Here is a 12053-nt window from a genome sequence, read left to right on the forward strand (position 1 = left end):
ATCACGTGAATGGTAGGAAAGAGCCACACCCTCCTGGGTATAGAAGACGTTGGGAGTCATAATATTGTTGCCTGTTAAGATTCTATAAATGAGCCTCCCAAAGAACTATGGCTCCTGGGAAGCACTGCTGCAGCCTTCTTACTCTTTTTTACATTTACAACAAAAGGCAGGAGCGGGGTAGCATTGGAGATAAATAACCCTAATGCCCTTCTCTAGCAGGGTGAAATCTAGAGGTCTGCAGACTTACGTTTATGAGCTACAGCTCCCCAAATTCTGTCTGTGGAATTCTTGGAGAATTCGGGGAACTGCAGTCCAAAAACACAAAATAGTATCACCACCCCAATAGTAATCAGGGATTTCATCTGTAGGATATCACAAGAAGAAAGAAAGAAAATTAAAAGAAAGAAGAAGAAAGATGGAAGGATACCAGAAGGATTCACTAAAGGCACCTCCTTACACCAGCTGGTCAGAAAAGGGCCAGAAGAGGCGAATTAATGATTCCTAATCTACGAAAGCTTTTGGTTTGCATCACAAGTAATGGTGTCTGGGAAGTGCAGATGCTCATAAATGGCAGTCCCCATCGCCAGTTAGCACCACCCCTCCCATGCCCAAACTCGGAAACTGCAGAAACGCAGGTTAGATTAGTCCATATAATATATGAGAAACTGGTGTTTTGTAATGCTTATAGCCCTAAGTGCCCATTCAAGATTTTACCATGCTCAAATACTTTGCATTACAACACAGATTGCTTGCAACAATATATTACTCCTGAGGAAATCCATTTGTTTACCAGTCCCTGTAAAGATTGCACACAAGCTTGGAAGGAACATGGAATCTGGGAGGGGGTGGATGATCATGTCATATTCTCTGCTACAAACTGTGGCTCCAGGACACCATGGGTCCAAGGAGGCATAAACCAGGAAGCATTGGTGAGAGCTGAATGCAAATACTGTACTTCAGTGGGCCCAGGATATCCTGCCCAACTGTTCAATTCAAAGTAACCGTTAAAAGCATACAGATAGAAAAGTTAATAAAAATAATAATAAATAGACATAAGCATAATAGTTACACAACTAGAGATGTAAGAAATGTAACAAAGAACACAACAAGAGATGCTTAGGACAATATGGTTAATTTTTAGAAACCTGGAAGGAGAGAACCTTTGCAAGGAACTCGGCTACTAAAGTCGTTTCTTGTGAGAGGTCATGGAGAAGGAAACCTGTCAGAAGCTGCCCAACTGTTCAGTATTCTATTCAAGGGATAGCTGATAATTTCCTTTGGCTGGCAACTTTTCAAAATTTTAAAATTCCTCCATAATTCTGGCAGAAAGAACTGTGGCTTTTAAACATTCAAGTATAAAAAGAACCAAAAGTGATACATTTGTTCATGCAGGTGTTGGGCCTTGAATGACCATTACTTCTTAAAAGCCTGGCTGACAACTCCTGCGTACAGCAGAAAGTTTTTCTGTGTTGCTCAATTGTGGTTATTACGGTACCTCTCTTTTTCTGATAGACTTTTCATCTTTCAGCAGTTACACTGCAAGAAAGGACTATATGATCCTCTTCATACCGGGTACTGCTGCTGAATTTAGTTAGCAGAGACAGGTAAGAATTCAGTGGGGCCATTTTTGATCAGACCTTAAAAATCCTCAAATTTCTTCAAACATTGAACGGAAAGAATTTCAGACTTCAAAAAATTCAAACAAAGAAAAAAGCAGAACTGAGAGATTAATCATTTCTGACTTTTTTGTATGCCAATCAAGGTTTCTCTGAGCATGAATTATACAAGTCGACAGATTTCTACATAGTCTAATTGCCCTGAATGTTGCTCTCAAGTAAAACTCCAATGAAATAAATGAAGAAAAGTTGCATAAGAGCCATGCTGACTCCAGCGCCATATTCACAGCACTGCAAATTACATTTTTATACCTGAAAAATAAAGACATCATTACCTGTCATTATCCTCTGAGCTTCATATGGTTCCATATAGCCAGTGTTTTCTCCCTTGCCTGTTTTGCTGCCCTCACTTTTGGCATCAAATGGGTCAGAGTAGTCATCAGCTATTAGCACCTGAAGAAGAAATAAGAAATAAGTAAGAACCGTTACTATATGGACTTATTTTGAACAGATCTAGCTAGTTATTTAAAACATGCAGAACATCACATGTCCTGAACCAGCCAGTGTGTGTCTTTTCTTCTAATGGACTCTTAAAAGGAGTCTTCAGTCAAGTAAGAACAGATATTTTATTGCTATCCTTACTCAGGGCCTTCATTTCCATTTGTTTTGCCCCATTATGACTCTCCAAGAAATCTAGTTCTCGAGCATCTCGCCCTTTTTGACCACCTCATACAGCCACATACCGAAAAAGCAGAACAGTACTAAACTCAGCCACATTTACAACGGATGCAAGAGTCTAGATAAATTGGACCAGAATTGACTGTTGATAAACAGTCTTTAGTAAACAGAAAGTTCCACTGAAAAGTTCAGAGTACAGTAATGATTATAGCATGAGTTTTTGTAAATTACACCCTATTTCACTAGATGAATCTTTTGATTCTTTAAAACAAGGCAAACCAGAACTTTACAATATGATTTTAGAAATGTGATGGTGGAATGCACCAGTGAAAGCAAGAAGAAACATTTTGACCAAATAATAAATTAGATTCAGTTCTGATTCACATACAATTGAACACATTCGCACAGAAATCATTTGAATAAATTCAATCTTAAACATAAAAATTCTAATTCATGCTTAGCCACTAGAGTAGTCTAGGCAACAGATTTAAATCTGAAAATGTTCCAGATTATTTCCCATCAGACACAGCTGGCTAATCCTACAAGCTGTCACATATAGCTTTTTTAGAGGTTAGCCAAGAGCAATGGCTTTTAGAACAAGGGCAATCAGAAGGCACATCAAGATACATTGAATGAGAGGGTTTCTGGCCTCAACTGGTTGACTGCAACACCAGAAAGGGCTACTCATCCCTTCTTGTTAAAAAGAACTTTTTATCCACATCAGTCCAGTGTTTGGTTTGTCGCAGAGCAGGAGATAATTGGTTCTGCTCCCTGAGCCATTTTGCATCTGACTTGGATTGGGAGACTTTGATATTCACGTATTAGACGTCAAGGCCCAAATACATTGTAGAGAATAATAAGGTTCTCAATGTGATTTTCAAGGACACCTGCTTTAGAAGATCAGCAGAAGGTGACAAGTTCCTTGGCTGACCTTGCTTCCCTCAACACACAGCACCAGGGAGTGGGGGACAGATGTGTTCTATACATACACTTACTTCACATCAGGAGGTGATGGGATGCTAAACAAGCCTGGTCAATGTTCCCTATCCATGGTCAAGAGTTTTCGAGTGGGACTTGGGAGATCCAGGTTCAGTTTCCCAACGAGCCATGAAACTCACTGGTTGACCCTGAGCCAGTCGCTCTCTTCCTTAGCCTGGCCGACCTCATAGATCTTTTTATGATAGTGCAGAGGAGGCAGGCATGTACATTGTCACTGGCAGAATACTGTATAAATGCCAGTAACAAACAAAAGGAAATAAATCTTCTGTAATGTAGAGCATGGCCGCAGCAGATACATAGGCGCTCCTTAGCTGGTATGGAAAGACCCTCCCAAAGAGACAAGATCTGGAAAACACTGACTTAGGCAACCGAGTTTTGAAAGTGAGATTCTTTCACCTGGTGAGATGAGAAAGCATAACGTCCTGGGAGGTCGTGAAAGAAAAAACAAGGCATGGATAAAGCTATGGTTGGTAGGCCTTTATCTGATCCTGCCAGACACTTTTTTTTTTACCATTCTTAAGAGCTTTCGCAACTCCTCCTTACTGGTACAGGATGACAATTCCAGAGTAATTACTATTTCATCTTCAGAATTTTTTTATTATTATTATTTTGGACCACTCAAGTGTAAGCTAACTCTGTCCATCATTTGAGGTATAATTTAAGGCATATTCAAGGGCTTCATTAAATGCAAATAGCTAAAGATGACAAGTGCAAAATGAAGCTGGTAGGGAGGCATCTCCCCTCACTTTCCACCCACTCTCACTAAATATGCGTAATGAATGGCTTGTTATTACAGCTCTAATGGTTCACTCAGAAAGAGAGAGAAAGAGAGAGAGAATGAGCTGCATAGTATCTTCTGCTTAATGTAGGCCCAAGCTGTAATCAGCAGCCCTGTCAGAGCAGTGTCAGAGGCTTGGGGGTGCTTCGCTCAAAGACAACAGTGTGCATCAGGCAGGAGTAATTTCTCCTCCTAACAAGGACAGGTTTTATCTGCAAAAGCCCTGCAGCTGAAACACCATCCATTTACTTCTCTGATGATGCCCTGTCAGCTGCTGATAGATAAGTATCTCGGGTGCCCCGCTGTTCCCCCCCCCCCCATATAGGGTCTGACACCGTAATAGTTGCCTTTCTCTAAAAATAACAGCACTAAAATGACATGAGACTAGGGTGGGAGGGCCGGAGGAAAAGAAAATATGAGCAAAAAAAAAAAAGCCTAAGATGAGTAATGTATTTTTTTTATTTCTCCTTTCCCATTTGCAAGAAAATGAGAAAGTAAATTAAACATGTAGAAATCTGTCAAACAGAATAATATCAAATGCTGATTTTATTTAAGCACATATGTAATGTATTCCAGGCCTAATTCAATGTTAGTCATTCGCATGGATTTGGTTTTATTTTTTTTTTAAAAAAGAAACAATTTGTCTTTTTAAATTACAGGCAGAAAGTACCACACAAGCTTCCTGTATCTGGATCAGGCTTGAAAATGTCAAAACGTCTTCAAACAAATCAGGAAAGAAAGCACTTTAAACTTAATGAGAGTTTGTTCTTTTGTCCCTTTCAGGGACACTCAATATGATGGGCACAGTTGGCAATTAACAAAACAAAAGTGGGTTAGCAATGTACTGGAAGAGTCCTTTGCAAGTGTACTGTATGTATGGCACTTACGTCCTGCACAATCAAGAAATGGTGCACAACCCTACACCCATACAAAAGGAAGATGCAGAGCAGCTCCCATGCACCGGCTGTCACAAAGCCATTGTCAAGCCTCAAGTGTCTCTGGCCATCAAATGACAGCTGGGCTCCAAGCAAGGTCAAAGCTTGGGTACCTTGATTCAGGGTAAAAGTGTAAACCAAGCTCAGATACAGTTGGGTGCACTGTATTAACAGTCAGTGTAATGCCTCTGGCAGATCCCTGAAGTCAAGTTTTTGAACCTTGCTACAGACCAAGCAATAGAAATATGTCATGCTGCATGGCTTTGTTCTTGTTTTCTGCAGGAGAGATCGGCACACTTAGAAACTAGAGAAATGCTGGTGGTGCAGCGCTTTAAAAAACAACAACAAAGAGACTTCAGCCAGACTAAAATTGCCCAGCTTATTCATATCCGTGCCCAGAACTACTAGAGAAGGAAATAAAGTTTATACTAGAGTCTGTGGATCTTTCTCTTCATGATACCCTGGGGACTAAGTCCAGCACCTCTACATACCCTACTATTCTGCAATGCATGATAACTGTTCAGTGATTCAAGTGCTAATATAGCACTCTTTTCATGTACTCAAGAAAGGATGTCTGTCTTCTTTTGAAAAATCCACTTGAACTTTCATTTAAAAAGTGAAAAAGAAAAGAAAACAGTTTCTAAAAGAATAGTAAAAGGACTATATGGAGGGAAAACTGTGTCACTCACAGGTGACATCCAATCAGTACTATGTATAGCTGACCTTTACTGCAAGGGGTAGAATTAATATTCCCAAATACATTACATTCCTGGAAATCAAATTGTACATTTGAATCCAAAACAGCAAATACAGTCATCCAATGGCCCAAGTTCTGTAGCATCCTATACAGACTTATTACAATGTGATTAGAACCGTGAACTGTTGTACATCAGTTACTGCTTGTAGCTAACAGTGTATCTACAAATATGATGACCTTGGAGAAACCAAACCATACTGCTTGGCTTTTGTCCTACAATCTCAGAGAAAAATTAGTGTGGCCGTGTGGGTGGGAACAGAAAACCCAAGCAGCTACGATATTTGTCTAAAATGAAATGAAAATTAATAGCAGCAATAAAATACAAATGTTAGTTTTGAAACGTATTCATTCCACAAGATGGGTTGGCATGTGCTCTAGGAGACAGGGAGAATAAAAGGATGCACACATATTTGTATATGCTGCAGATAATACAAATACATATGTACTAGACATGGGCACTTTGTATTCGTAGTTAGGGATACAAAATACAACCCGCAGCAGCTGTGGTCCAATTTCCCACCTCCACAACTGACAGGCCAACCCACTGGGCTCCACGTAGCGCTTGGGTCATTCTTTGGTGGCAGTGTGCCAATCCTGGCAGAAGTCTGGCCAGTTCCTCCCTGGCTCCCTGCACAGCCAACTCGTTCGGTGTGGAGGCAAGAAGGATAGTCTCCATGCTCAGTGGACAAGTGGTCAGCTGCACAGGGAGGTTGGGGAAGGCCACCTGGGCTTCTGCTCGGATTGTCACGTTGCCACTGAAGAAGGACCTGAGTGCCATGCGGAGCCTGGCAAGTGAATCAGCCAGTTCTGGGGGCGAGAATTGGGCCACCATGGCACTATATGTCAAATCCTTAGATAGGAATACGAAGTGCCTGTGTCTAATACGCACTAAGACTCATGTAGACCTGGAGACAGTAGCTCCAAGCCTTCATCTATTTCTTTGCTATCAAAGGATAGTATTAAACAAATTAAAAAGGTGGGCAACTACCTAGAAGATAGTTTTACTGGTTCCAGATTATGTTTGATTCTATTTGACATCAAACAAGGGGCTACTAAAGGACCAGTCTATTGACAGTACAGGAATGGTCAAATGATTGCTGGGGCCCCAACCACTGAACAAAATGAATAATATTTGTGGGCATCATAAATTCATACAACTGGACCTTTTGCTCGTCATCATAGATCAAGGAGTTTCCAAGTCTAGCCAGCCAGCCAGCTAGCATCTATGTTTCAAACAGCACTGTCTGTCTATAGCCAGAGGAATGATTAAACAGTTGGAGCAGTAGGTGGTTCTGAAAACATCCATCATAAATTCCAAGATCGACATTTGAAATAAATCAAGAGCTTTAGCTCTCATAAACACAGAACGCTGCAGAAAATCAACTAATCCCAGTATCTGGACAAATATGGCAGCCTGGACTGTTTCAAAGGCAGATACATCTCCGCATTTTAATTGGAATTAGATATACAACCCAATGGCTGCCAAAAGAGTGTCCAGCTGCCCTCAGTGCTATTTCAGTTTAAATTACAATTTGGAATTTTTTAGCTTAGATAAAGGAACTGGTCTGTGCTAACACATGGTTTCTTTTACACTTGCTGACAGTTTTCCCCCAAAAGGGTTAGGTTTTGAGTACTGACAAAAGAAGTCTTTTGTGCATGTGGATGAATTTTAATGTTGTATTTCTATATGAGCTTTCCCCATGTACCATACTAGATCTAAAGGAAGAAAAAAGGTCCATCCAGTCCAGCATTCACCTCTAGATGCCCCTCTTCTTGCATATATCAAAGTAATGGCTGGACTGGGGTAGAGTCACTTTCTGCTATTTATCTCCAATTGCAGGTACTTTGGAGGACAAGAGCAGCTAGAAACTGCCCCAGTCAAAACAGTGGTGGCAGATTACTGCCAAGGAATGTTCAGACAATTGATCCAATCCTTTTTTCATCCCAGTCCTTTAATAATTTTTCATTTACCTGTTTCTGGACTCAGTGCAAGCTTTTGGTTCTTGCCATTAAAGCTTTCAAACGTCTGGGACCTAAGAATCATAACAGTTGCTTCTTTTGTACACTCCTTTCCAGGTACTTAGATCAACATCATAAGGTCCTGCTCTGAGTTTCCATTCTACCCAAAGTATGGCAGGTAAATACAGGGAAGAAGAACGTTTCAGTTATGGTACCCTTGACACGGAATACTCTTTGCAGGGAAATCCAGCCCTGATTTCATTTTGTTCATCAGGCTAGCTTTCCAGTGGAACTGACTGGTTTTGTTTCGTTTCGTTGTGTATTTCCTACAGTATTTGATACTTTACATTTTCCTTTTCATGCACTGTGTTTTGTTTTCTTGAACTCCTTTTTGTTGTCTTTAATTATTGTACAGCACGCTGCTTTAGATTTTTTGGGAAGGAAAAGTAGGATACAAAGTATTAAAATAATAAGTAGACTACTTTGAAACATGGGTTCTGTGCTTATCTGTCATGGTTAAATAGACTGTGAGAATGTCACACATCTAGACAAGCTGGTACGTGCTTTGCAAAAATTAAAGGAGAACTATGCAACCAGCACAAATTATGCATATTAAGATAATTCAAGAACCATTACATATATTGCATTATTAGTTCCACAACATTTTGTATTCCACATTTCCTGGGAGCGAGGGCCCAGTTAATATATACTTGATTTATTTTATTATTTTAACCGCAAACTACTAAATTTGCTGCTCTGTATGTCATTTTTGTCTGAGACTATGTTTTGCTAAATGCCATGAATATTCCTGTACATGTTTCATTTTGGTTTTGCTAGCCTTCTGAAATAATGAATTCTTATAAAGGCCCTTTCTGCTTCTAACTACCACCTGGAACATGGTTAACAGAGACAATGAAAAGAGCTTTCTCTACAGCACCGCAAAAGCCCTGAAACTCCCTAGCTTGCAAGATTCCTGCTGACCTGTCTCTTGTGATTTTTGGTTGCCAAGTTTAGATTTACTTGTTTGGGCAAGCATTTTCAGTTTATCTTCTGTTTGGTGGTTTTTGGTCTCCCTGGAATGTTGCTCTTGCTTTGCTATGGTTAATTTTTAAGTGCATTCTATTTGGGTTTTCCCTATCCCTTTTATTATACAGTAAGCCGTCATGAGCATTCTGTTAGAATGGAGAACTGGGATATAAATCTGGAATATACATTATGAATACAAGCAAATGAAACAAAGAATGAAGAATTTCAAATATTCAAAATATACAAGAAAAGGAGAAAGATTTACTTGAGAGTTACCTGAGCACTGAAGTAAGAGATAGATGCCACAGCACAGTGGGAAAGAAAGATATCAGTACAGAAAAGGACAAAGCTGTATTGTGATTTTCAGCATAATTTTCACACTACCTTACAATAATAAATAAATTTAGGATTTCAAGGAGGGCAAGCACCCTCTTGCTCCACTCCACTCTGGACACCTGCCAAGAGAAACTGGACAGGGAGGGAGGCTTTGACAAGAGTTTTATTTATTTTTAAATGTGGTAAAGAAAGAGCATGTATATGGGTATTAGAAAGTAGCAACATCTGGTGAAGCTGAATGATGCAAGATCCAGGACAGAGAAGAGTAAGTACTGTAGTTCTTTACGAATACCACAGAACCCACTGCCACAAGATCTGATGAAGAAGGCCACCAGTTTAGATGGCTGTAAAGGATTAGACAAATTCATGGAGGAAATATCAGTGGATACCAGTCTTGATGTACAACATCCAGGTTTCTGAGGCAGGATATCTTGGAACGATACCATAAGAAAAGCTGTAATAGATCAGTCCTATATAGTTCAGCATTCTTCTCACACAGTGACCAACCAGCTGTCTACGGAAAGCAAAGGACCCTTGATCTGGGGTTCAACTTCTAGGTTTTCCACCAGCTAGGGATGGCGAACAAGCATCCCCCAGGATGGCATTGGGCTGTACGTCCTGTCATTCCTTATCGTTGGCTATGCTGGCTATGGTTGATGGGAATTGCACTGCAACACTATGGGAAGGGTCACACATACTCCACCCCTGCTATAACCACTATGTTTGCTACAATAGGAGACAGAAGGCTGGACAACATGCATCTTCAGCCTGTCCCAACTCTTTACTATATCTGCATTTCACAAATCCTATTGGTTAAAAAAAGCCTGTATGAAATGTATGGAAAAGAATCTTGGCCACACTTTTTTTCTAAATCAGAGGGATGTTCTTCCCACCCCTTTGTTTTAAATGGAAGCATTTAGCATGTGAGGGAAGTAAGGGGAGGGGACAGGAAAGGAAATCAATGTCTAATGGCACTGAGTCTATAATGAGGCATTTGGGTTCCTAGAAAAGGATCATTACATAGTTCAACTCCCTGTCCAAGGATTAGCCAAAGTGTAGCTCCGTGCAACAAAAAGGGTCAGGCAGTAGACAAAATTGCTGAAACATTTTAGCTGGAAATTTATCACCACTCTACATCATTCCCTTTGCTGGGGTGTGAAACATATGTGCCCAATTATAAGCTTTTATAAACATAAAACCTATCATACTTACATAAAAGCCTAGGAAAGAGCAGAAGGCTTTGGGAGGAGCAGGAGGGGGCACAAAGTGACATCACTTTTCTGGCAAAGAGTACTTTTTGCGGGGTTTTGTTTGGCATGGACCTCGAAAGCCAAAGCCCCAAATCAACTCAAGCTGCCATAAATTGGGGAGTTTCAGGCTGGATTTCTAGCAATTTCCTAAAACATCCCTTGGATCTGACAGCAATTTCTCGCAGTACAGAGTGGTGTATCCAGTGTGGTATAGTGGAGAGAGTGATGGATTGGGACTCAGGAGACTGGGCTTGAATCTCCTCTCAGCCATGGAAATTCACTGGGGAGGAGGCGGAACCGATAAAAATTAATCCTTCAATATCTTACTTACCTTGAAAGCCCTATTAGGGTCACTATAAGTCTGTCAAACTTGACAACACGTGACACAGACTCACAACAGTACAAGATGGGTAACTTTCTGTCATGCCATAATGTAACTGGTCCATTCTGAACAACAGGGAGGTGAGCACACTGGGGTCTTCCTTCCACACTATGCCAGCTAGACAAAAGTTTTTTGAGCTCATGTGTACAGTGGAAGTAAACCAGTTTAATATTTAGTTGCATAGCACTAAAACGCAGCAGTTCAGTCAAATATTTCTTTTTGACAGAGTACTTACTCTTAAAAAAAGGTACAATTGGGAGCTGGTATTAGAAGATCTCTAAGAAATCCCTAACAAACAAAACCTCAGAAAGCTCACAAAACTACCATTTCTAGGTTTTGCACAAGGTGGGGTACAGGATTAGGGCTGAATTACATAGAAGTATTCTATTGGTAATATATCAGTTAATACAGCTCTCTGTAAATCCAAATCTGAGATTTTTTAAAAAATTCTAATTCAATACTAGATTTAAAGCCCAAAATTGTTTATGTGTCATGTCAGTACCTCATGTTTCTTCTAAGAAGTACAGAACAATACACATAGGGTTACCTTATTTTATTTCCAAAGCTATTAGTGATGTATGTCAGTCAGGCTGTGCGTGTATGTGCGTGTGTGTGTTTGTAGAGCAAGAGAAACTGAGTAAAGGGGAGACAGAAGAGAGAGATAAAGATATACCTCAAGTCCAATGAATTTTGTATCTGAACAAGTGTTTAAATTAGAGATGGGTATGAAGCGCAGTTCGATGGTTCGGCCCAGTTCAGTACAGTGCCCATGAAGGCGGTCCATGGGCACCATGCACTCCTATCTCCTTCCTCCTCTGTGCACTCATCGGTACTCTGTGCATTCCATTGGTATCCCATCTAACCCTGGTGATGATTTCCTGTCCAAAGCATGCTTCCCTTCTTTGACTACTCCAGCAGCCATCTTCTCAGCTGAGGAGGCAGGGCAGGGATGCTCTGCCTTTGAGTGGGTGGCTGCTAGAGGAGGTGGAGGGGGAAAGCACACAGTGTGAACAATGAGCAGGCAAAAAACTGAAGCTTGTGGTTTCTTTTAGGGAGTCAGTCCATTTCATATTTGTTCTTTTTTTTTCTGCTGTCTCCTACCTTTCCCAGCATGATTATCTTTTCCAGAGAATCCTGTCTTGTCATGATGTGCCCAAAGCAGGACAGCCTGCTTCAACATTTTAATTCCCAGAGCTAGTTCAGGCTTGATTTGATCTAAGATCCACTTGATTGTCTTTCTGGTAGTACAGGGTGTCTGCAAAGCTCTCTTCCAGCACCATATTTGAAAAAAATTATTTTTCCCATCAGCTTTCTTTACTGTCCACACTCATACAGTA

General features: G+C 40.5%; 1 protein-coding gene across 1 annotated transcript in view; it reads right to left on the reverse strand.

The window, feature by feature from the left end:
* The window catches only part of SHB (SH2 domain containing adaptor protein B), a 175672-nt gene that overhangs the window by 97948 nt on the left and 65671 nt on the right, over positions 1–12053 (reverse strand). The window contains exon 2 of the mRNA XM_072991910.2: positions 1952–2069. Within this exon, the coding sequence (XP_072848011.2) occupies positions 1952–2069 (118 nt within the window). The remainder of the gene's footprint in view (positions 1–1951; positions 2070–12053) is intronic.

The sequence above is a fragment of the Pogona vitticeps genome, chromosome 2, assembly GCF_051106095.1.
Source record: "Pogona vitticeps strain Pit_001003342236 chromosome 2, PviZW2.1, whole genome shotgun sequence".
Taxonomy (NCBI): domain Eukaryota; kingdom Metazoa; phylum Chordata; class Lepidosauria; order Squamata; family Agamidae; genus Pogona; species Pogona vitticeps.